The sequence below is a fragment of the Neovison vison genome, chromosome 6 (genome assembly GCF_020171115.1).
Source record: "Neovison vison isolate M4711 chromosome 6, ASM_NN_V1, whole genome shotgun sequence".
NCBI lineage: Eukaryota > Metazoa > Chordata > Mammalia > Carnivora > Mustelidae > Neogale > Neogale vison.
This window is the reverse complement of record NC_058096.1, coordinates 70013236-70040715: the sequence shown is the minus strand read 5'-3', so window position 1 is coordinate 70040715 and position 27480 is coordinate 70013236. Positions and strand designations below refer to the sequence as shown.

The 27480-nt window shown below is 37.7% G+C and overlaps 1 protein-coding gene across 2 annotated transcripts in view; it reads left to right on the top strand.

Annotated features, from left to right (window-relative positions):
• Positions 1-27480, top strand: part of SLC9A9 (solute carrier family 9 member A9) — a 686028-nt gene that overhangs the window by 384889 nt on the left and 273659 nt on the right. For both annotated transcript variants that reach the window (XM_044251554.1, XM_044251552.1), the window contains one exon: positions 16754-16842. In XM_044251554.1, coding sequence (XP_044107489.1) covers positions 16754-16842 — 89 coding nt within the window. The remainder of the gene's footprint in view (positions 1-16753; positions 16843-27480) is intronic.

Genomic DNA, 27480 nt, shown 5'->3' with positions numbered 1-27480 from the left:
TTCATTGCTGTGGTTTGGCAATAAATATAGCTCTGAGCTTTCTGGCAGCCAAAGCCAAAAGGGAAACATGATTAGTTATATAGGAATAATACCGCATTATAAAAGGAAATCATACTTGTCTATAAAAATGGGCAAATTTCTTTTCTGGTATAAAAATTTTAGGGAAATTTATCATATGTATCCTTGTATAAGGGAACTTTGAACACTGTAGTGGGCAACATATTTAATAACAGTTTCAAGGAAGATGGAGATATAATCTTCATGAAATCATCTCTCATATCAACCTTCGATGAAATCTGAGGAAGTAGCACCAAATCATAATTATCTACAGGTATTTCTGGTAATGATGAAATCTGGTAATGATGAAATCCTTTTAGTTCTAATCCACAAATAAACTAGATATTGCAAAGCTAAAATCTAGAAAACTTTTCAAAAAGTGCTTAACAAATGGACATATGACAATGAATATAAGGAACTAAGTGGACTAAGCTATTAAACAATTTTTGAGTAACTATGGAGGTGACCAGCAATCATGGGGCCTGTCTGTGTTCATGAACAACACATCATATAGGCCCTAGGGATGGTGTGTACCTGCATTGCTTCTCAGCAGAATTCCCCCAGCCCTGACATTTCAAAATGGTGCTCAAGGATGCCCACCAAGTGAGCAAATCTTGCCACTCCTACACTGTCCCTTTTTATTGGTTCCATGAATTGGGTTTTCAGGTAAGATTTCATTTGAAAAAGGAATTTCTGTTGCTTTAAAAAAAATACATCTATTTTTAGATACATACTTTTTATTTTTTCTTACTACCAAAGTAATGTATAAACATTATAGAAAATTTAGGAAGTGTAAATTCACAGAAGGAAATACCTTCTCACTACCTATTAATAACTACCTATTAATATGTGTCTGAGTACATCTGATTATATGCATATATGTACACTTAATTAAATATATACATGCATACATGAATATAATTATACTTCTTAAATTTTAAGTAACTTGCTTTTTTCACTCAAGAATTTATGGTGACTGTTTTTTGTGACATTATTCTTGTGTATTATTTAATGGCTGCCTAGTATAATATCATATCAACTTGCCATAATTTATTCTACCCTCCCTCTGATTATTTATAGTTTTCAGTATTATTAATATGATTACAATGGCAATCCTTATAAATTGATGTATGCATCTCTATTGCTGGGTTAATAAGAAAGCTAACATTTTAATGTCTTGGAAAAATTTGCCCGAATTATCCTCCAGAAAATTTGTGACCCTTTATACTTCCACAAACAATGAAAGAGAGCTCATTTGCTCACATCTTTGCCACCCTAAATCTTACTCACCCCTGTTAATATGATAATCAATTTCCATTTCATTGTGATTTACATTTATTATTTTTGTACTGATGAAAGCATTTTAGTCACATGTCATTTGTTATTTATATTTATCCTTTGGTAAACTACCTGTTTCTGCCCTTAGTCCTTTTTCATACTGAGATGCTTATGTTTGTCACATTGAATTTTAAAAGCTTTTTATTTATTAAAAAAAATTAATCTCTTGACTGTCATGTAAGCGATAAATATTCTCCAATTTGTGGTTTTATCTCTTAAATATGTTTTACTTTATTGGCTTAGTAAGGGAAAAGGATAGTATGGACATTTTCAGCTTTATGCAGTTAATTTTATCTCCTCTTTAGAAAACCCAAGATTTTATTGACTTTTGCATAGAAAGCCTAAGTGTTTATCGATGAAAATGCATACTTTTAATAGTTTTGTTTTTGCACTGGAATCCAGCTGGAATTTGTTTTAATATGTAATACAGGATATAGCAGGAACTTGATTATCTTTCTAGAAGATACCTTCCATTTGTCCTAACACCTTTCAACCATAACCGATGTATTTATAGCTTAATGTCCACATCTGTAGGTAATATATGCATACGTATGTTCTGGGTTTTCTATTGTACCAGTGAAATTTTGGTCTGCACTGTTTTAATCATTTCAGCTTCATTGTTCGTTTTAATGTCTAGATCAATCCCTCACCCTCCCTTCCCCACTTTCAAGAGCTTCTTTGCTGTACTCACATATTTATTATTCCAGATGGACTTGAAAATAACTTTGTTAGGTTTCAAGCAGAAAATAACTGAGATTATGATTGCGGTTGCATTAAATTTTTAGATTAATTTGAGAAGCGTTATTTTTACAATGTTGAGTCTTCCCACCCAGAAATATGTTATGTCTTTCCATTTATTCCAGTCATCTTTTATGGCCCTTAGTAAATTTTTATAGTTGTCTTCACGTTCAACCTACAAATTTTATGTGAAGTACTTTTTAAACTATTTTATATTTGAGAGAATTATGATGAATCAGAACTTCTTCCATTATAGTTTCCAGCTGGCTGCTATTTGTTTACGTGCACCTAGACTTCACTGGGCTATTGGATTCACTCTCTGTGGTTGTGAAATCTAGAGCTAGAAGTGATGTGTAGAATTAGGATTGACCGGCCAAAGTTGCATCAGACTATCCAATCTGCCAGTGCTGTATCAGCACCAGAAGTATGGCTGAAGCCTTCTGGGCCCTCACTATCTTTCGAGCAATGGAATGAATGATTTTAGCTCTACAAGAGGAAAATTTTCCAAAATCTGAATAACAGACTGCTTTATCAGGTAATAAGTGCCCTGTGCCTGAGAATATACTGAAAGACTGCATATGTCCATTGGTCAGGATTTTCCAAGGCAGATTCATACATCAGTGAAAGACTATACCATAAATTACATCAATCTGCAATTTCATTTCCCTAATGATTAAGTTAAAATAGAGACATATAGGGACGCCTGGGTGGCGCAGTTGGTTGGACGACTGCCTTCAGCTCAGGGCGTGATCCTGGAGTCCCGGGATCGAGTCCCACATCAGGCTCCCAGCTCCATAGGGGAGTCTGCTTCGCTCTCTGACCTTCTCCTCGCTCGTGCTCTCTCTCACTGTCTCTCTCTCTCAAATAAATAAAATAAAATCTTTAATAAAAAAAAAAATAGAGACATATAGACCTGAGGAAACAAGAACCTATCTGAGAGGAATATAGTAGACATATGCTGATTTGGGTTGCCCAGCACCCATTCTCATTTTCACTGGTAATAGTATCCTGATGTTGCTTAGGGAGCTACCACTCCTCCATCAGATACCATCTTGTTGATCAAGATGTCTCATCCTCCTCTGCCAAACAGAATGGGGACATGGGAAGCGAGGTCAGCCAGACACTCTTTCCCTAGGATATGATCCTTTAGGAGGGAGACAGAAGGGTGTATGTCTATTGGCACCTGTTCTTTCCAACAGCAAAGCCCTGTTGAAATCCCCTGTTTATTCCTGACACAGATTCCTGGGGCTGCCTTTTTGCTTCTTTTCTGAGAGCTATTACTCTTCCCTGCAGTAGATTCTTTTCTGATTACAATAGCCAGAATCGGTGTTTATTGCTTGCAAACAAAGAATCCTGAATGGTACAAGGGAAGGAATAATCCTTGATAGATTTCCACAAAAGAAACTGCATAATTTGGTGACAGATCAGAAGGAAAAGAGGCTCAAAGACAATGCAGCCTCTAGGCTAGGACACTTGGGACCCTCTTATGCCAGATGCACAGTGATAGACAAACAAGAAGATCAAGCTTTTAAAGACAGTTTGCACAGTGTTCATTATCATTTTCGATTCAGCTTCTTATAAGATTCATGATGAACACTTCATGTGAGAGGGGCTCGTTCATTACCGCATCTTCTGCTTTCACTTTCAGTTTTACTAATTTGATGATGATCATTTGATTTATTTTGATTATCTTTTACTTCAAGGGCCACATTTGCAGCCGCCTCATCTCAGTCACTTGGAAATTGCACCTGCAAATGTTCAATAGTCACATAGAAGAACTTAGTTTTATGGGAACAAGTGGCTTTTAGACATGCAAATGAAGGTTGGCATTTCTATTACCCAGAAATTTGATTCTCTGCTCTTGGAAATATACAAGTACAGTTTGAGAAAACTTTTATTTGGGAAGACTGGACAGAATGTCAAATGCAAGTGAGAAGTCCTTCTAGAGGATGAGAGTGTATAGATAGAAATGGACTTCAGGGAGTTCTTACAAGCCAGGAGAGCATAGAAAGGGAATGTATATGGATATGTCTGCCCTACTTACAAAATCAGCCACTTTAGGAGTATGTCTCTGGTTTCTGGATCTTTGGCTCACTGGTTGAGGGATTGGGATAAGTCATCTAGCAATTGGGATCTCAATTTTCTTTACTGCTATGGTAAAAGGATTTTATTATTTTGTAATGGAGGGACATTATACATGTACAAAATTTTGGCTTTTGAGTAAATACATGATCCCAAGGTATTCTCTCTATGAGGCACCTGGTACACATGCATACCTAATTTCTGACCAGGTAGAATTTTTCTTGTGGAGAGTTCTATTTTCTAAAAGTCACTGGGTTACTGAGCCGTTACTTTAAATTGAATATTGAAAATAATTCAGCAGTATTATTTATAGCATAATCTCTAATGGAATTGAATCCTGTCATAGAAGCTGCTTTTCAGTTTATAAAGATAACCAAAAAGCACAGCTGGACAGGTTGTTTGAAAATTCATTTTTATAATCTGTTTCCCAGCTGAGACTTTGGGGGTCAGGTTTTTGCCAGAAGCAAACTTTCAGGGACTGTCATTAAACACCAGAAGAGTAAGATTTCTAATGGCAACATTGACACCATGTCTAATGATTTCTCTGCTTCCAGGCATGGCTGTAATAAAGGCAGCTTCCATTTTTAGATTCCTGGGGAATATTTTACATCCACTGAAGGCAAAGGAGGGAGAGAGAGGCCACTGGCATACCTCGTTTTCTCATACAAGAAGTTAAATAGTATAGCTTGCTATTTATTCACCTTAGAATGAGCTCCACCTAAGAAAATAAACATATAAAAACCTGAAAGAAGAAAAAAGTCCTTATTACTAAGTAATGCTATTGGGCTTTCTGGTATGATTCCAGACAGTAAAAAACTCTGAGAAATGTATCAAATATAGTAGGATGAAATTATATGATGTTCTGGCCCATTTCCTAGGGAATTGACCAAGATGTCAGAAAGGCACTCAGCACACACAGAGAGCAGGCACAATATTAACAGTTAATTGGTCTCAATCCCAGGAATTGAGGAATGTTCTCCTGTTGCTCTCAAGTGACAAGGGCCTAATTACATTGTCATGATAAGCAAAAGTTGCGTGGAAGCTCAGGTTCTGCTTCTCTGTCAAGTCAATTCTTGAAAGGTTCTTCTAACTTAAGTAGTCAGGAAAAGGAGAACTTGGGAAAGTCTTTCTTATTTACAATAGACAAAAGAGAAAGACCTCCAAATGAAATGACTATTACTGGACATGTTTAGACTTTGCTGGATCTGAGTAAGTTGGCTTATTACATCTTATCTCCATCATCTCTCGACTTGGGAAAAAAAGTTGACTGAAACTCTTAAGAAGGCTTTAGCTTAGAGGTGAATGTGTTCTATTTGGCTTGCCAGCAATGCACTGCATGACTCGATGGAAAATATATTTCTAGATCTCAGTAAATAAAACAAAACACTGGGAGGGGACTTGGTTTGAATTGCTTCTTAAAAGAAATTTGGTCATTTTCAGCTTCTAAGAACATGTCATTAGGTGACATCTCTTTGCTTAAAACTGCTCATACTTCATATTGTCAGAACCATGTGAATCCAACTTAACTAGCCAACAATTCACCAACAAATGAGGTGCATTGAGTGTTTTCCAAGCCAAAAATAAAACCTGGAGACTCAGAATATTAGGCATTCAAACTGTAATAGGCATCCAAAATTCTCAAGGGGATTAGTTAACCAACACAGTGAACCAAGGGCAAACATACAACGTTGCCACCTCAATAAACACAGGTGTAAAGTACATCTCCTTGCATAATAACTCATTAAATCACACCTGCATTTTCTTGAACTGAATAGCTCATCATTTCAGTGTTCATACAACCTTGCACAAGCAACTTGAGTAGTGGACAAATTTAGCCCCACCTTTTTCACTGTATATGTGTTTAGTCATTATTTAATGTCTCCTTATGGGGCCAAGAGGCATAGGAGGGAAAAAAAATCTTTCTTTCTCAAAAACCCATTTTCTTCATAGGCATGTATAAAATTGTGGGAAGATAGATGGCACAAATATATAACACATGGAAGAAGGAGAAAGTGTAGTCAAAGATAATTCCCAGGTCCCTATATCAGCTTGATCAATGGTTCATTCCTCCAAAATGGGAATATAAGTGAGTGAATACATGCAATAGAAAGGGAGACACAAAAATTATTTCATTAGAAAGTCTTCTGGATTCTATGCAAATGTGAAAACTACATGGAAGGGTATGATGGGCAGTTGGACATGGACATCTTGGGTGAGGTTTTTCATTAGCCATTTAGGTGACTCTGATGCAAATATGTTAACTGACACCAAGGAAATGAAAACTGAATAGATGGGGAAGCTTGATGAACACCCAAGTCCTGAGACAGAATAGAGGAGATATAAATGAAAAAGTGTTTTTTTCTTCTTTTCTAGACCCAAATTTAATTTGCACAAATACCCACTGCTATATTTTGAATGAGATTTTTGTTTTAAATGGAAATTTATAAACCTTGCAACATAGAGGGGAAGTAACTCTTAAATGCATGCCTACACTGCATTGGAGAAACCAGGAATAAGAACATAGATTCATGCTATTTTCTATATTGATTTTCTTATATTCCACAGACTCATGATTAATCTGCCAACTGTGGCATTGCCAAATATGGTGAGCTAGACAGTAATTGTGCTCTTTGGAAACTTGGAATCTTTCATATTCCCTGAAGGAGTTTTCCATTTCTTTAAATCTTTGACTTCTCAGTTCCAGGTTCACGTTCAGCGGTGGTAGTAGGAAACCTGTCAGAAATGTCTCTTTTTACTAGATCAAAAATAAGTAAAAGCGTGGCATATAAAAATAACCCATCAACTTTAAAACCCCACAGAGTATCATCTGAAAGCAAGACACATTTTTTCTTTCTCTCTCGTTCTCTGTGTTCTCATAATATAATCAATATAGCCTGTCCAAAAATGCAATATTCTTTAGTCTTAGAAACCCCTCAAGTCTGCATTTAATGTCAAAGAAAATCATGCTCCTTGTGACAGACGTTTATTTTTCAGCTTCTGTATCTGAAGGCTTCATCAACTTTTAATGAAAAAAGAACTACTGAATAATGTTATCAGTAACAAAGAGTGTAGGTGAAAATCAATACTCTTGAATCAGAAAATTTAAATATTAGGAGAAAATGGACCCTGCCACTAATAAATCCAGATAAACATCTATTTGTATGTGAGGATCAAAAACTAATTTCTCTTGCATTCTCTTTTCAAAGCAGAGGAATATTTTTTGAAATAGAGATTCATTTTTTTGACCAATCTGCATTTCCTCGCCTGATGCCTGTGGGCACTGTTATAGGAGTTGGGGGCAATACAAAGAGGGAGGGCGTAGACCCAGTGCTTAAGGAGATCTAGAGGGAGACTCCTGGTAATCTAACTGACAGGAGGTCAACGTGAAGCTGAGGGCCCCATGTAATTCTTCAATTCCATATATGCAGACCTTGTAGCAAATGTAAACACTGATCCACTCAGATCACAGACATTTAAGATTGAAAAGTACTTAGAGATCTTCTAGAGCAGTGTTTGCCAGAGTCTCTTGACCCTTATTGGCCAAAAATAAAATAAAATAGCTTTATCATTCCCTTATTTGCAGACAAATATAATTTTTGCCCACAAAAGTACTTACATACTTGAAAATACACAAAAAGTTTAATTAAAAACTGATGTTTTTATATTTTCTTTCATCTTTCAATGAGTTTTCTTTTACATTCCAACTTAATGAATACTAATGCAGACCATCTTCTTTAATTCATTGAGAAGAAGACAATGGACCAGGCAATGAATTTAAATTGCACAAGGCATCCAAGTGGATGAACTGCAACCAGATAGCTCCCAGGCCTCTTGATGTCCACTGTAGTACATTTTTCCTTATATAATTTACAATCACACACTGAACCTTGATCATGTAAGCTTATGTTTATATATATGCATAGACATAGACAATATTTAGTAGTACTAATGCTCTCTGAAGGGGTCCAGAAATGGGAATCAAGGACAACAGTGTACATGGCACTCTATTAACCATATGTTAATTGTCCTATGAAAATTGATCTCTGTGGAAAGAATGTCCTTGCCAGCAGAATCATTATTTTTCCCAAAGAATTATGGACCTCCTCATGCTGATTCCTAAATTTCCTTACTTGCCAATTAATTTGAATTTAACTGTGTACTTTGTGGTTTCTCAAACAGCTCTTTTAGCTACTGTGATAAAATATTGGTTCTAGTTTTTGTTGAAAATTGCACAAATGAGTCCCTACAACCAGCCCTTTCAGGATCTTGTACACTACTGAAGTCTCACTGTGCAAACAGTGAAAGGCAATCTTGTGCATACACATGAGTCAGAAAGTATTACTATATTTTCTAGGCCAAGAAATATATTTTCTTGGCCTAGAATATATTTTATTCAATCAAGAAAATATATTTTCTTGATTTCTTTCAGAGCTCGGATATTTGTGAGCATGTTCCCCTCTCTGTGGACTCAGATGTGTGGACTTGATTCCATCCGTCATTGCCACAGGACCCCATAAATAGAACTTGAATCCAAAATCTTAGACATGCAATGTAGCTATTGCACTTAGTGATTGCTTGTTTTTGCAGCAGAGATGGAAAAAGAATGATCAGTTTTTATTTTTGTTGGGAAGAAAAATGTAATAATGTTTGCCTGCATAGAACAGACATACTGGATGTTTCATATTTCTGATTTTTAGAAAAGAACAAATAAAACATGTAAGACAAATGCTTTTGTGCTTATAGCAGTTAGACAATTAATACAGTTTAATAATTGTTTCTTTTAATAAGTTTTTCTAGAAAATGTAATTAATTAATTAATTAATTCTATTTGTATTTATGTCCTAACCTGTAATTGATTAAAACCCAAAGCGCGCAGGTAAACTGCATGTTTCTCACACATGCTCCACAGTCTCCTGCCTCTCTCCCTTCATTCACATATAATTCCCTACTCCTGATTCGTCATCCTCAAACTCTTGTCATCTTTCAACGCCCAAATACCTCTTTCAACACCAAAATACCCAAATTTTTCCCATTTCTCTTGCACCTTCCCCAGCCCAAAAGAAATCATAATCTCTCAGGATTTCTGTTTTCTTGTCACCAACTACATTATACTTTCTATTAGATGTCTTTGTGTACATGTTGTCTCTTTGAGAAGACATAAAGCTGCTTGAAGTCTAAGACCAGCTTTATTCATCCTTGTGTCCCCCATAGCCATAACCTGTGTTTACTCACTGAATGACCTCCATAGATAAATAAGATTTGAGTAGATGATAGCAGATACCCAAGATAACTTGCAAAAATCTAGTACCTTAACTATAGTATTACTGAAAATTGTCTAAATTTGGATTATTAGGAATAAGGAGCTCATTTTCATTTGGTTTTTCTTGACACAGGAATTACTGTGGAAGAGATGGCAAAAAATAATGATTAAGGGTATAGAATATACAAGACATGTACTAGATCCTTTGTACTTCTTCCCCCAGCAATGTATTAAACAGGAAATATTGTGTCTATCTGTGGAATCCTTCTTTTCATGTCTTCTTTCTTTCATCTACTTCTAGTAATTATAGTAAAATCTGGGATGTACTTATTAATGTTCATTTTATGAAGCATGTTAGTATCCATGATATAGCTTTATATTGAGAACAGACCTCTAAGACGGATTCGGTACTATCTAAATGAGAAAACTGACTCTTCGTTGGTGAAGCCATTGACCAATGTCACCCATTTTCTACCTATAACCATAACCAGAGAATGGCAGCCTGAGAAGGATGGAGATCTTAACGACCCAGGCCCTGAAAGACACAAACCACACAATTACTTTTTTTTAAAGATTTTATTTATTTATTTGACAGAGATAGATCACAAGTAGGCAGAGGCAGACGGGGAGAGAGAGAGAGAGGGAAGCAGGCTCCCTGCTGAGCAGAGAGCCTGATTCGAGACTCGATCCCAGGACCCTGAGATCATGACCTGAGCCAAAGGCAGAGGCTTAAACTACTGAGACACCCAGGCACCCAAACCACACAATTACTTTACAACTCTTAATTTTACTGACCAAATCTAGGTGTTATATGTTCTCTTTGACTATTTTGTTTTCATTTTTCTTTTATTGGGTTTTTAATTCCACTTTCTTTGAGTCCATTATTATGTCTGTTGTCTAGCTTCTTGAGGTAAATCGTCCAATTCTTTTTTTTTTTTTTCCCTAATGGAATGCATACAAGTCTGTAAACTTCCCTCTGAATAATCTGGTCTCATCTCATTGGTTTTGATAAGAAGTGTATTCTACACTCACAGTTATTTATTTCTACATAAGCTCAAATTGCAAATTTGATTTCATCTTCAACTCCAATTTCATCTAGAAGAATACAGTTAAAAATCCCTAATGGATACATTTTTGTAGATACACTTTTTTTGTTAATTTCCAATTTTATAATATTGTGATTGAAGAATGTGATTTATTTGCTTTTTTCTGAAGGGGAAAATTATTAAACAGTTTGATAGAAAAATATATTATCAATTTTATTCCAAATTTTCCATAAATAATACTAATATAAAGAAAAAAAAATTAAACTCCTCAAATGTCCTTGATAGATAATTGTTCCATGAAACTAAAATTATTTTATGGAATCCTGTCAATTCTGGGAAGTTATGAAAAGAAAAATAAAAACTAAAAACACAGGAATATAATTTTAAAACTTTTTGTATAGTTAGTAAAAAAACATTTTGGACCATACAAGGTCAAAGCAAGCCATAGAAGAGGTGGTGAACTGAGACTTAATACCAAAACGTTGGTCAGAAATTTGCTTCTCAAAGTGAGATGCTTGGATCAGTGGCATAGACATCCCTGGTAGTATAAAATGCAGAATCATGTGCTCCACTCCAAACCTACTGAAGAAGAATCTGCATTTTACAAGATTCCCAGGTGATTCCAATGTACATTAACATTCAGCGGCATTAGGTAGAGTTTTTTTTTTTGAAAGATTTTATTTATTTATTTGACAGACAGAGATCACAAGTAGGCAGAGAAGCAGGCAGAGAGAAAGGAGGAAGCAGGCTCCCGCTGAGCAGACAGCCGGACGTGGAGCTCGATCCCAGGACTCTGGAATCATGACCTGAGCCAAAGGCAGAGGCTTTAACCTACTGAGCCACCAAGGCGCCCCTAGGTGGAGTTTTGAAATCTCTCTTGCCTAATCCAGATGCTTGGGTCATAGCTGAGCTTTCAGGTGGGGTCAAGAAGATTCTGCCGTAGAGGGAGGGCAGTAGGATATGCTGTAAATTAAGCATAACCAGGAAATGACAAGGACAAGCAAAACAGGTGGAAGAAACAGCAAGCGAGAAAATAAAGGAAGTGGGTTTCTCTGAGGTGAGCTGCATCTGTCACTTGGACACCAACATCAGAATTCACCGTATTCAGTGTCCTTTGACCTGAAAGTTTGTGGTCTAAACACTCAGAAACATCTTTTTTCTACACAAAGGGGACTTCCTGAGTTTATCTTTAAATCTCATAGCTCACTTGAAAAAAATTAAGTTTTTATGATTAGAAGATATGGTAATGATGTGTTTTAAAATTTTATTTTAGAAGAGTTGTCTCCTTAAAAGGATATTTGATGGTCCAGGAGTTTATTTTGTCTTTACCTTTTGAGAAAGTTAAGCTGGGCCACCTCTACTCAAATGTCTAAAGGTTTCATTTGGAACCAGCATTAGTTCCTCATCCTAAATAAATAAATAAATAAATAAAGGTTAAATTGAGATGTTCATCCTAGTGAATTAATAAAATAGTATATAGGAAAATGATAGACCCAGGGAACTGGAGGATATCCAGACCCTTTATGAAAATAGTTTTTTTCCCACAGCAGCTCTGGCAGATAATCATTCAAACATTTGGTTTGGCCCAAAAATTTCAAATGATAGGGAACTTCTCATACTTCAAGGCAGCCACACTATAGGATAGTGCTCATATTTTGGAAAGATCATATGATTCGGAGTCAGAAGACATGTATCCAAGTATAACCCAAGCCTCTTTACTAGTTCTAGGCCTAACTTATTTCCTTCCCCCAAGTATCTTGTTCTAATCTAGTGGCTCAAACTCACACTTTTTTTTAAAATGACAATTTTAACCATAAGTAGAATTGAAAGGAAACTGAGGCCAGTCCTCTGGGACTTGGCACAGCATCTCAGCTGCCACTGGCATCCTCCATTGTCCAGTTATGACAGGACGATATGGGGAAAATCTTACTTCCAGGTGACAAAACTCCAGTGGTTTCCGGGAACCATCAATGCTTAGCATCAGAAGGGACACACAAGTGAATACTGGTCGGGATTCTGTCAGGAAAAGAGAAACCATCTGGCTATGCCCAGAGTTTAATGCGGGAGATTAGGTGTACAGATGGTAGAGAGTTGAAAAAGTACAAAGGGGGCACTGAGGCCATACAGGTAGTAAGTGCCGGAAGCAAGTGTGAACCCTGGGTCAGGAGGGCCAAATGGAAGAGAATCTGTAAGTTCCTAAGAGGGAACTGCGGGAGCTTTGACCCAGACCTCTGAGGTCACTGGCTGGCTATTGCTTTTTCTGAGGAAGGCCCATGAGGCTGGAACCAACTGGAAGCTATGGTGAAGAACCACTGCTGAGATGCCGCTGATGGGAGCAATAGGCAAGCAAGAATGCAGAGAGGCCTTTTCTCTTCCTCTTACATCCCAGCCTCCCTCTGGGGCTCATCTCAGCAGAGCTTAGCAGGCTCTGGAGGAGGAAGATGGGGTCTGCAGATCCCCAGCCCCAGGATCACAGGGGGAGCACAGGCAGGTGTGTTTGGAGCCGAGACCCTGGTTCACTGACTCACACAGAGAGCACTTGGTGCCCTCCATCCCCCTGTAGACCTGAGAATCTGAGATCCAGGCATGTAAGAGAGTTGCCTAGGGCCCCATCTACCAGTCAGACAACTAGTGCTGGCAGGCATAGGGATGCAAAAATACAATGACAGCTAAACTGCACTTTCCAAAAAAGATTGTGTTTATTCATTTGAGAGGGAGAGAGAGAGCATGAGAAGGGAGAGGGTCAGAGGGAGAAGCAGACTCCCTGCCAAGCAGGGAGCCTGGTGTGGGACTCAGTCCTGGGACTCCAGGACCATGAGCCAAGCTGAAGGCAGTTGCTCAACCAACTGGGCCACCCAGGCACCCTAACATGCACTTTTGTAAGAGAGAAAACCCACAACTCTGAATCCACTTAAATGGCAGAGAATTTAGAGGTCTATTTAGATGAGACATTTTCAAACTATGTTTTGGCTTGTAAAAGTCATACTAATTACAGTAATTTGTGTGGGTTAATTAATACTAAGGTATAGAATTATGATTATGTAGGCTAATACTGAAGGTTAGATCAACTCAGTTGTTATACTTTAATTACACCAAGCCTCTGGTCATATAGGCACACTTTTCATTTGTTTGTTTGTGTGACGCATCTGTATACACAACTCAAAAAAAAAAAAAGTATTAGCAGAGGCATTGCCTGCTAGTGTTCTAAAGGAAGCAAGGAAACGAAACTAGTGGAGCTACTAGAGAATGTATCCTCAAACAAGATACCAGCCTCTTTGGATATATAATCTTCATCATCATATCTCAATTTCTCTGGGACATCAGAAATGATATTTTTTAGATGGCTTAAGATTACCTTAAAACATTCACAGATGGACTGGTACAGGCAGTAAAGCACAGGGAGTTTGTTAAATTTTGAAATCTCAGTTCTGCCACTTTCAAGGTGACCTTAAGTAAATTACTTTTGTTTCTTACTTGTTACATGGGAATAGGAATATGCATTAATTTATTCAGCAAATATTCACTGAATGCCTACCATGTGCCTGGCTTTGCTCAGAGGGTTAGGGACCAGTGAATCCCCCTGCACTCAGTGAGCTTTCCTTTGCCATTCTGGAAGGCAGAAAATAAACACAGGAATTTACAAAATGTTAGATGGCAGTAAATAATATAAAAAAGAACAAAGAAAGATAGACAATTAGAGAATGATGGAAGGATCATTTTTATAGAATGCATGCAGAAGACGTGTCTGAGAGTGTAACATCTTAAGGGAAGGAGAGAGCCATGTGGATATCTGAAGAGCTTTCCAAATAGTAGGAATCAGAAACTGAAGGGCCCTGCAGTGGTGTGTGCTTAGCAAGGATACAGTGTACTGCAAGGGATGAGTATAGCAGATGAGCTTAGAGACCTGGGGTAGGGAAGAAGGGGGCCAAACTAGATCCTAACAGGGTCTTTTTGTCATGGGGATCTATTACAAAGTTTAGGGAAGAGAACTGACATGATCTCACATGATCTCAATTGTCTTAAAAGAACCACTGTGGCTGGATGGAAGCTAGATTGCAGGAGCCTAACAGGGGAGACAAGGGGACCAATCAGGAATCTGTAAGCTAGGCAAAAAACAACAACGGTGGCTTGGAAAAGGATGTTAGGGGAGGCAGTGTTGAGAAGTGGCTGTGTTCAGGTAAGTTTCAAAGGACAAGACAACAAAATCACTGAAGTGCAGAGAGAGGAAAAGTAAAGGGTGATCCTGAATTTTGGCCTGAGCAGCAAGAAGAATGGAGATGCTATCACTGAGAAGGGGAAGACAGTAGGAAGAGCCGGTTAATAGTACTAAGCCTATTGTGAAATAACGAATCAATGCAATAAATAAGATGATGTAAAACAACAACAGCAACAACGGTGTGTTCTTGGCCCGCCATAGGCGTTCATTCAGCCAGACTTAAATCCTCTCCCTTTCCTTTATAACACTTCTTTGTTACCACTTCTTGTTCTCAGAATACATTTATGCACTACCCACACATGCTCCCACCCCTTTTATTCACCACCACTCTGCAAATCAATATACAATCAAACATTTCCACATCAGTGGGAGGGTCAGCTAAACCTCACCCAGAAAAATCTCCAACAGACTACAGAATCGGCAGAGATAGGTAAATTACATTTTTAAATAAGGAAAGAAAAATATTTGATAACAAAACAACATGTATGGCAATCATCCTAGTGCCTCAAAGTACTTAAAGTGCTTCAGTACCCTAAAAGTTTCCCAGGTATTGGTTGTTTTTTAATAGAATTTTTGTGAAGAGTAATACACAATGTTTATAAGCATCCTTTTCTTAGAATTTTTGAAGAAAGGCTAAGAAACCGAAAAGTTACCCAAAAATCTATAGAATGCTTACTGCATATATATTTCTTGGCAAAATTTCCTAGTCATTCTGATTTGAAGCAAATTAAAAGGATATAAGACATGTAAATGGCTATGCACTTGTATAAGTAAATATATCTTAACAGTACTATATCCAAAGCGAATCCAAGTAATAACCACCATATAAATAGAAACATACAGTCTAAGTACCAAAAAAAATAAATAAAAAAATAAAAGCTTGGTTCTTTAAAATTCTTTATTGTGGATTCATTTGCAACGTCAGTATTCAGTTCACATATCTCTATACTCTTAAGAATCATCAGCATTTAATTTATGAGTGTTTTTAGTTGGAAAGACTCTGCTGCTTAAAATTCAATTCAATCCCCTTGGTCTGACTTGAGGAATACTTACATCTTGTGTTTTTCCCAAAGCCCTCCTCTCTGCTCAATTTCCCATAATTAATAGATTCTTTAATCCAAAGTATAATGCCATCCCCACCAATTGCCTACCCCAACTCAGGGCTGATAAGAGAATAGTAGCCCAGAGACAAATAACAACGTTTGTCTCATGGTTGCTAGTCCTCTATCCCCAGGACACATCTAGTGTATGTATGGCTTCATGTCGCATAAAGCTGGGTATACTTGATAGCTTAAGAAATCAATCCTGCAGTCAGCCTAGAAACAGCTGAAGGCTCACTGTAGGAAGGAGGCACACAAGAACAGACCAGCTTACCTTCAAGGAGTGTGTGCCTTGGATGTACTCACTAAGTTCTTCAGCAGCAGAAAATAGAACACCCAGCTTTGTCAGGGAGGCACAGGGCCAAAAAGGACCTTTCTCTCATGCTTGGCAAGTAGAGGCATTGGCAGGGGCAACAAAACCCTTATAGATTTCTTAAGTTTGTGACTCATGGTTTTCAATACCAAATTATGTATGACGGGAACCTCTTCAGGTTCCTCAGGATACCCAGTGAAAAGCAAATGTTTGAGTGAGTGTGCCAGCATCTAGGATAAAATGCAAAAAAGCAGTTGGCACTAGCTGTGAGAAGACCGGAGTTGCCCACATAGTCTTTTGTTCATGTTTCCCCAAGTATAACTTTCTTAACTCATGATCAGAGAATCATTTATCCTCAAGAAGAATGTACTTCTTAATACTTTTCTTTAGGTTAATCCTGTAGGACCCATGTTTAAAACAAGTAGAAAGGTGTATGCCAATACAAGATCCTTTTAATTATGAAGAACTGACAATTATGGTAATTCTTAGCAGTTTTAACTCTACTGACATCAAGTCCTCCTCTTCTTCTAGCTGATGTGGCCCTACCCATTGTATTAGATGGGAAAGAAAATTGGTTTTGACTGGTATGTTTTTGAATTTCAGGAATAGTTGCTGTTCTCTTCTGTGGAGTCACACAAGCACATTATACCTACAACAATCTGTCGTCCGATTCCAAAATGAGGACTAAACAGGTAAAAGAAAAAATTCACTACAGGCTTTGTCTCTTTTCACAGTGTAATGGTTATGTTGCAATTCTGCCAATGTACTCGGAAAGATTTCATTAGTGAAGGAAGAAAGTAAGCTTAAGGCTTCATTATACGTTGGATATTTATAGATTTTTTTTTCCTCCAGGATAACCATTAACAATTCTCTTGGTAAGCAAAAATATAGTTATAATAGTTTCTCCCTCCTGAGAAATGTGGAACATAGACTGTCAGTCTTGAAGATGAAAGGCCCACAGTCAGTAATAATTCACAGTCACTTACATCTAAAAGCATTATAAAGCATGTGAGATAGGGTAGTTATATAGAGAGAAGGAAATGAAGAAGAATAAGGAAGTGATGTTTGGTCTTTAATTGGGTGCTTTCGCTTCTAAGTAAACTCAGCTGCTAGTTGTCACACTAGCAGAATATATCTCCCATATGCCAAAAACACATGTGTTTGGATATTTGTACATGAACCTTCATAGATTCCTTACAAAAACATGCTGCACAGCCCCTCTGCAGCAAGAACTATACTAGATACTAAGGATAAAAGGACATGGGATATGACCTTGTTTTTAGGGTTCATTACCAAGTCTGTTGATGAGGATAAGGATGTGAAAGGAACAATTAATTATCCACAGTGTAATACAGATCGTGATAGAAATATCTGTATACGATGTTTGGGGAGCACTCATTAGGGCATCCTCTTTAGTTAGGATTGGGAAGATGAAGAGAAAGTTTCCAGAGATGATGTCCAATCTGAAGCTTGAAATACAATAGAAGTTAATTAGGTAATCATGTGGGGTCTAATGAAGGGTGGGAAGGTAGCATGAAGAGCATTTGAAACCAAAGTTGAGGATGGACAAAAATTTCTGAAGCAATTGATTGAAGCACTATAACTAGTTCTGTGTGGCTAGGGAATGGGGTAAGGCTACAGTGAGGGATGAATCCATAGAGCGAGAGACCAGTTTATGTAAGGACGTCCATAGCTTGTGAAGGAGTGTTCAAACTTTGTCCTAAAGGTAATGGGGAGTGTCTTAACCAACAGAAATGTATTGTATGAGAAATGTAGAAGTCTAAGTTCAAGATGTCAGCAGGATTAGTTCCTTCTGAAGGACTGTGAGGGAGTCTGTTCTATTCCTTTCTCTTAGCTTCTGGCGGTTTTCCAACAATCTTTGGTATTCTTAAACTTGGAGACATGTCATCTTAATCTCTACCCTTCATATTCACATGGCATTCTCCTTATGAGTGTCTCTGTCTCCAAATGTTCCTTTTTTACATGGAAATCAGTCAGATTAGAGGCCCACTCTTCTCTAGTATAACCTCATTTTAACTCAACTAATTATATTTTACATGACCTTATTTACAAACAAGGTCACTTTCTGAGGTATTAGGGGTTAGGACTTCAACATATGAATTTTGGGGGAGCCTGCATTCAGCCCATAACAGGAAATCACTGAAGTGTCTGAAGAAAAGTGATTTTAGGATAATTGGAGTTCTATTTTAGAAATATGACTCTGGTAGACAAGAGGAGCATGGATCAAATGACTTTTGTATCAGTTATCTTTTGCTGTGAAAGAAACAACCATACAACCTAACATCAGTGGCATCCAAAAATAACATTTATTTCTTACACATCTGCAAGATTTAAGTCTAGAGTGGGCTTGACTGGGGCATGTAGCAGTACCATCTGTCTGTCACTCTTCGCCTAGTAGACAAGCAAGCCCTAAGGTGCAAGTCCATTTCAAGCCTCTGCTTGCATCACATTTTCTCATCCTATTGACCAAAGAAAATCGCATGCCTAAGCCTAAGGTCAAGAGACTGACCCGGTCACCAGCCCACAGTGGGAGAGCGCTGCAAGGTTATATGGTTAAGGAGTGTGGATAAAGAGAATAATGAAGAATTGGACCAAATGATTGCAATCTACCCCAAAATACAAATGAAGGCAGAGAATCTTCTATTATAAGCCCAAAAATGCTGAGGATATTTAATATGATGTTGGGACAATGGGGGTGGAAGAAGCCAAAGTGACATCTGAGCAAAATGTAATTGGCCAGGAATTCCTAAACAGTTTTTGAAGACCTACCTTAAAGCTCTAAAATGGTAATTAGTCTCCTCTGTCTTTGTCATGTCCCAAACTTAGCAGGCTGTGACCTTACCTCCTACCTACCTAGGCCTCTCCCAGGACAGCCTTCCCCCTCTGACCATCAGGGGAATCATAAAGACACAATTACAGATTTTTTAAGGACACACAGTTAAAAAAAAAAATGATACCAATACCTAGCAACCTCCAATATAATATCCTTTTAATTATAGAGACTGCAGCATTCTCTAGGGCTTAAAGGGAAACGTCTTGGGCTGGTTTTTTCTGACTTTGACTGGTTCTCTCAGCATTTGTATTCTGGGGAACTGAACTCTGGTTAGGGACTTGCACTCTTAAGTCACGCTATCTAGACTGCTCAGCAGAACTTCAAAGATAACTCATCTCATGGCAAGACAGCAACCTAGCACCTAGGGGAGACAAAGCCAAAATCAGTGCACCACAGCCTTCTGTTCTCTCAATGATTTGACAAGCATTCCCTAATGGACTTCCAGCATCCCGTTTTATAATGCTCTCCTTTAAGGAAGGAAATTTTTACAAGTTCATTCTTTAACATCTGATAATTTCATCCCTCCATCTTTTTTTTTTTTAAGATTTTATTTATATATTTGACAGAGAGAAATCACAAGTAGACGGAGAGGCAGGCAGAGAGAGAGAGAGGGAAGCAGGCTCCCTGCTGAGCAGAGAGCCCGATGCGGGACTCAATCCCAGACCCTGAGACCATGACCCGAGCCGAAGGCAGCGGCTTAACCCACTGAGCCACCCAGGCGCCCCTCATCTCTCCATCTTTGTGTCCCCCTTTACCTCCCTTCTTGGATGTCTAATTCATAGTAGAAGCTTAATGAATGCCTTCCTTTCTTCATTTCTTTTCTCTCGGGATTTGTCATTTTCTATTTCTTTTTCCTATATATATATATATATATATATATATATATAATGTATACATATTTATACACACATGCATACCTCCATGTTCATATTTTCCACACTTCTGTACAGAGTCTGAGGTCATCCTTTGAAAAAAATGAGATCCCAGACCTTTAATTAACTTCACAGAAAAGAAGCTCATGGCCACATCTGTACCAGTGTAGCAAACAAAGCTCAAACTCCATGTAGGAAGCCAATTACAAATTGTAAAGAGAGGTTGAGGCAGTATTATAGAGGTTACCACTATGTCCTCTCTGAAACTGGGGAAGATTTGCAAGATATTATTTGATAATAATATTATTATATTATAGAGAGCAGTATCTTCCTCTGTACCTCCCCACACTTGTTCACTGTCAGTGAGACTTTACTAACTGACTTCCTTTGTTCCCATTAAACAGTTCCGGGGACAGAGGTATAGAGCCTGTGTTAGTTTTACTAACACAGGCTCTATACCTCTGTCCCCGGAACTGTTTAATGGGAACAAAGGAAGTCAGTTAGTGAACTCTAGGGACAATCTATAAAAATCTACTTTGTATTATAAAATTCAAAGGTGATATGGTTTCTAAAGAAACTTTTTTCATGGACTGGGCCTATATCAGCTAATCCAATAGCTACATCTGGATACAAAGACTTTTGAGAATTATATATCCTTTATAACTTCAAGAATTAGAGTGCCTTTTTTAAAATTGCATTTTCACTTTAAAATATGTTTTGTGAATTGATTTTCACTCCAACCTATGAAAAAACATGTAACATCACTATGTGTTAGGCACAAAGCAGCATAATAGAGACACTTGGTTTCTGTTACTCACTGCAAGGATTTATATTTTGAGAGCAAATCATTCTATTAAGGACTATATGAACATGTGCATCAATCCCTTTCCTTAGACTTGCAGTGATTTGCTTTCTTTAGGGTATGTACACCTAGCCCTAGAAATGACAAATACTGTAAGCCCTGACTCTTGCCTCAGAAACTGAATACTGCTAGAGGGACCCAAGATGGACATCAGCACATAGCAGTATGTGAGCCTAGAGGTCTCACCTTGAACCATATAGAAGACTCCATACAGACTCCATGATACTACTCATACAGATCCGAACCTGCCTTCCAACCCTTTCCTCCTTCATGCCCTCACTTGCTAAACTGGCCTAGACGCTGATAATCTGGGCCAAACTCCAGGGTGTTTCCAGAGCTATCTTTACCTTGCCTGAGGCTGACTTGCAAAACCATGCACTTCCCTACCAACCCTTTTAACTAGAATTTCTCCTTCCCTTCCTGCAGTTCCCACCTAAAAATTATTTTTAACAGATACACATGAGCCTATAATTTTTTTAAATAATGAACATGTATTATACATTAACATGTATGAAGTAATTATTTCATTTACTTACTACTTATTTTTTTTTTTACCTGAGAAGTAGCTCTCCTTATTTTCACTGCTTACCTTCATTCATTTTTTTTATCCTTCATTTATTTAACTAACGTTTTTTGAGAGCTTATTTTGTGCCCGTCACTGTTCAAGGTGCTGGAGTAGAAGAGGGAAGAAAAAAGAATTTCTTCTAGTAGAGGATATATTTTTCTGTAATCAGAATAAATATGCTAGATATGTAGTGTGTTTAAGGCAAGTCATAAGGCCAATAATAAAGTAGAGAAGGGAGTTAGGAGTGTAGGTATGGGAGGCAGTTTGCAATTTTAGATGGGGTGGTCAGGGAAGTTCTCAATAAGAAAGTGACACTTGAAAGAAGTAAAAGGGAGAGTTATGGGGACATCTGGATCAGAGCTGCCCAGAAATTGAGAACACCAGGTATAGAGGCCACCTGAGGCAAAATGACCAATGTGGACCAGGAGGGAATATGACAGACGGTATCAAGGCAGTGACATGGAGACATGTAGAGGGCATGGAGAACCCAAACAAAGTGAAGAAACACTGGAGGCTTTTAAGTAAAGGCGCTGCATAATATGATTTAAATTTTAAAGAATGGAGGCATCATTTATTAGTCAAAGAGCACTGCAAGACAGCAGGTTTGAGGGACAATTCAAGTAGAGCATTGACTTGTTACATTTGAGATGTGTATTGGTCAATAAATGGAACCACTAAGTAGCTTGCTGAGTAGCTCCATAGAATTCTGGAGTTCAGGAGAGTGGTTGAGGTGAGAAGTATAATTTTGGAAGTCATCAACATAGAGATGATATTGAAAACATGAAACTAGATAAGATGTCTAAGAGATTAATGGGGAGAGATCCAGAAATCAAGCCTTGAGGCACTGCAATGGCAAGACACCAGGAACAAGTAAAGGAGCTTGAGAGATAGTAGCCAGTAGGGAGAAGGAAAATAAAGAAAATATGGTGTCTTGGAACTCAAATGAAGAGAGTCTCTTAAAAAAGGAGCATGATGAGTTATGACAAATTCTGCCGAATGGTCGAGTAAGATGAAGAACATGAACATCATTGATGACATTGATAAGAGCCATATTGGTGGAGTGTCAGGGTAAACACCTGATTATAATAGGTTCAAGAGAGGGTGGAAGGAAAGAAATTGGAAACTGCATTTATGGACATGTCTTCTAAAGCAGTTTTGCTGGGAGCAGGGAAGTGAGATGCTAGCTAGAGGGAGAAGTGAGGCTAAAAGAAAAATCTTTTTATTTTTAAGGTGGAAAAGTAGCAGTACTTTTGTATGATGATAGGAATAATCAGAAAAGAGAAGACCGTGTGGTAGCAGGTTTGCCAAAACTTGTAAGTGGCAGAGGCATATTTTAAATTTAGATCTTTTGACTTTGTAGTTCAAACTATTTTGCCTGTTAATAAATATGTTTTTCTTCTTCAAAGATTTTATTTATTTATTTATTTTCAAGATTTTATTTATTTATTTGAAAGAGAATGAGACAGAGTACATGAGCAGGGGGATGGGCAGAGGGAGAGAGAGAAGCAGGCTTCCCACTGAACAGGGAGCCTGATGCGGGGCTTGAGCCTAGGACCTGGGGGTTCATGATTCCAGGACCTTGGAATTCATGGCCTGAACCAAAGGCAGATGCTTAACTGACTGTTCCTGGCACCCCAGTACATATTCTTTGATTAATAGATGCAATAGCAGGAATTGTGGAGCATAGCATCATTTATTCAATAAACCTTGAATGGATGGATAGATGAATTAAAGAATAAATGAATGGCAATCTTTATTATACTTTCAGTTAATTAAGATAATGAGTCATTTATCTTGTATTTAATTCTATAATCTTTGAAAACCTGGCAATCTTAGTGCATTTTAATTTTTTTACTAAAGTATAAATTGGGGTTGACATGGATATTTTCATTCAGTTGCTTTTGAAAAGCCAGATTCTTTGTCTAGCATTTATGAGCAAACAATGACATCTTCATTATAGCACATTCTTTCCAGATGCTTATTTTATTTCTATTCCACCCAGATAATATTTTGAGTCTTTATCATTATTGAATGGAAAGGCAGCAATGCAGATCCAAATTTATATTTCCAATAAGAAAATGGTGCCAAGTTGGATGTGCTTGTGCATGACTTTATAAGAAAACTCAAGCAAAAGATCTGGAATGTGAGAGAGGTCAGATGATATGGTAGAAAGAAGACTGAGAGTCCAGAATGCTGGAATTTGTCCCTCATCTCTACAACTAATGATGGAGGCCTTGGATAATTAATTTAATACCTGTGAGCTTCTGTTTTCTCATTTGTAAAATGAATGAATAATCTATGTGACTGGGTTTTAGGGATCATGCTTTAAACCTAACATCCTGTGGCTTGATATAGAGCACAAGATATGCATCTGGTTCCTTCTCCCAGACTAGGACTGGGCAGAGATCACTTGCTTACAGACTGCAATGCATGAGGATGGAGGTGGGGGGAGATCCAAGTTTGCCATTGATCTTGAGGACAAATTGTTGGGTAGACCATGTTTAATGAATTGTCAAATCAAATCCAAGGATGAAGCAATCAAAAACCAAAGTCTCTGGTTCATCCTGGAGTGAAAAGTTTCACTGAGGGCTGGGTATTTCCTATGGAAATCTCCCTATTCCTGAGTGGTTGTAATGGCTTTTCCTAAAGACTGTCTATATCCTTGAGGTGGGGAGTACAGAGATAATTGCTCCCACTTGGTCTCAAAATCTGACCAAAGACCTTTCCAGCTTTTCAATTCAAGCATGGACTAAGCACGACTGAAGATACCATGCTAGAAGCCAGTGAGACAAAGACAAATAAGACCCAATTCTCATCCTTAGGAGTTCCTGATACCGCAGGGAACACACATTTGCATAGACACATGTATATGCACATGCTAGCACACACATGCACAGACAACAACCCCACATGACATATGTTAACACAGAGGGATGCGCAACAGGTTATGGGGGCCAGATGACTGAATTGCTTCCTGGAGGCAAGGTGTTCATGGGAAGCTGCTTGTGGATTGGATGTTTGGATAATTAGAAGATTATCAGGCAGACTTCATGGGGGATGAAAACAAAGTAGTGAACTCTGATTGGGATACCCTGGGGAGGTAGGTAGGAGAGTGTTGAAGCTGCTGATATAGGTTGGGGAGCAGAAAGGGAAGGACGTGGGAGAGAGCTGAGAATTAAAATGAAGAAGTGATTTCAGACAGAACTTCTAGTGTCTCACTGTGCTACATTTAGGAGAACTGTATCCTCTAAGGCTAATAACCGCCTAAGGCTTTTAGGCATAGAAATGATGATGATAATCAGATTTGTGCCTTACAAAGATAATGAAGATATTATCATGAAGGAAATGACAGCAATGTACGACATCCATCTCACTGCTCACCACACTTCCTTTTGATAAACTACTTATGTATATAACATCTAAATTTATCTTAACCCTCTGTACATCTAGACCTATTTTTGTCCTTTCTAACTTCTTTGGATGTTGTGTTCTATGTGAAAAGTTATGGAAATTTGCCGTTTGATTTTTGCCTTAAACTTAGGAGTTCATTAAATACTTGCTGAATTAATAAATAAATGAATGAATGAATTATGACCATTAACATTCCAAGACAAAAAATAGAGGGGAAACAATATATGCTAATTAATGGTTTTATTTAATTCTGATATGATGCATTAATTTAAATGTAATGAGTTGGATGCATAAAACAAATGTCCTGAGATACTGAAAGAAAGATCAAGCACAATTCCATCACTTGTGTGAGTTTCCTGCAGTGTACCTCCACCTTATTGATTTGCATTACAGTGGTTTTTGATTATGGTTTTGTGCAATTTTTCTCCGTCAGTTTTAACAAAAGCAGGCACGTTCCATCCCAGTTACCTGTTCCAAGGCACAGTGGAGAGAATGTCATGGGCAACAATGCCCCTGCTTCCCTGGCTTCTGAGAAGTAAGATCAAAGATATCTTCATAAAGCATAGAATTGCCTTTTTTATATTTTTACTCTAATTACATTTCTTTTGTCAAGATTTCTACCACTTTTCTTCTTCCTTTCATTCAAAGTACCTTTAAAAATGCCATCCTAGAAGAGTTGAATTTATAAATGATGGCAAAGTGTTTAAATTTCTCCTTAGCTAAGCTGGTGATTCTTTTCAATGAAATTCATTATATTGTATAAAGGACATTTAGTAGTTCAGCTAATAAGTGTTCTTTTTAAAATGCTAATGAGAGTGGAGCTCACACATCATGGCAAGAGCACACTGTACTTTCAGTGCCCAGAAAGAATTATTGTCTGTGAACCCTTACTCCACAACCAGTGTGCATTATAGTAGGGGTCACAAATGACCATTTGCACCCTCAGTTGTGGATACCTCCTATAGGCCAGATACTGAGGCCCAGGGAGAAATAAAGCTAAGTAAGACATGAACTATGCTTTCCCTTAAAAATCTTTCATGTAAATTTTTTTCTTTGGTAAAGCTATAATTGTACTGTAACTTCTCAATTAAATCTTAGCTGCTCTTTTAACCACACATCTGTGTTTGTTTATCATAGTATATAATTGCAGTTGAATTTTTTAAGTCATAAAATCCAGCAAGTTCAGGGGCACACGGGTGACTCAGGTGGTTAAGCATTCAGCTCTTGAGTTCAGCTTGAGTCATGATCTCAGGGTGGTGAGATCAAGCCCCGAGTTGGGCTCCAGGCTGGGTGTGGAGCCTACATAAGGTTCTCTCTTTGCCCCTTCCAACTCCCACCCCCGCTTATGCACATTCTAATAAAAAAAAAATTGAAGAAGTTTAGAGTAAGGTGGGACTATAAACTTTTAAACCCAGAATTGTGTTGAAGGAAACTGAATCCCAAGGAAGTTCAGTGACTTGGAGGGGTAGAGTCAGTTCTCCCACCCAGGGACCAAACTAGACCTAAATCAGTGCTGAAGGGATAGCAGCCTTTGGTGTATTAATTATCTGTTGCAGTGTAACAAATTACCCCATAACTTAGAAGCTTAAAACAATAAGTTTTCATTATTTCATACAGTTTTTGAGAGCTCTGAGCCCATGAACATCAGTTTGGCTGGATAGTTTTAGCTCGTAGTCTCTCATGATATGACTAAAAAAGCTGTTGTCCAAGGCTGAAGAATCTAAAGATTTGGATGGGTCCGGATGACACACTACAAGATGGCTTACTTACACAGCTGTTGGTAGAAGCTTTCCATTCTTCACCATCTGTCATCTATAGAGCTAGCTGCTTGAGTGTCCTCCATGATATGAAAGCTTACTTTCCCTCAGAGCAACTGAAACCAGGAAGAGGAGAGGGAAAGAGAGAAAATGAAGAGAGTAGAAATGACTTTTCTTAACTGTCCTCTGAAATCACACACTGTCACTTCTACCATAATCTGTTTGATAGAAACAAGTCGCTAAGACCAGTCCACACTCATTGGGAAGGGAATTAAGCTCCATCTCTTGAAGGGAGGTGTATCAAAGAATTGTGGACGTATTTTAAAACTACCATATGTACCATACCTGATGATATTTTTGGAAATGATTTTTTGATAATGGTTTCAATTTCTTATATGGTTGAATGTTCAGGTTTACTACTTCTTTCTATGTTAATAACAATTGTTGAACTCTATATTGTGCATGGCATGATAAATATGTGTCTCTTAAATTATCCCAATTAATAGACACTGAAAGATCCATGAGGCAAATACCACTATGAATCACATTTTGCAAAGGATAGAGTTGTGCATCATAACCCATTATTATTTTTCAATATTGTTTTAATACATTTGACTATATACCTTTCCTATAGAGAATGATGTGTATGTATTTCCTCCCTTTTTTAACTTACAAAACTGCATATTATACCAATCATTTTAAGAAACAGCTCTTGGATTTTCTTATCCATTCCACTACAATTTGCTCTAATTCATTCTTCTCCACTTTATCACTATTATTGTCCCTCTTCTCTTTGGGCTTCTCTTCTTCTTAGCTCTTTCCTTTAATAGAGGGTAATGAGCCCAAGTAACTTTTTCCCTGCTGACCACCACTCCTCCCTTTGCTCTTCTTCCTTAGCTTTAACACTGGCTTCAAAGGACCTTAATAAGGTAGAACAAAAAAAGTCTTTTCATTTTCCACTGAAATATTGGTGCTATCACTTCTATTCTGTTCACCTCTTTATCTTGTG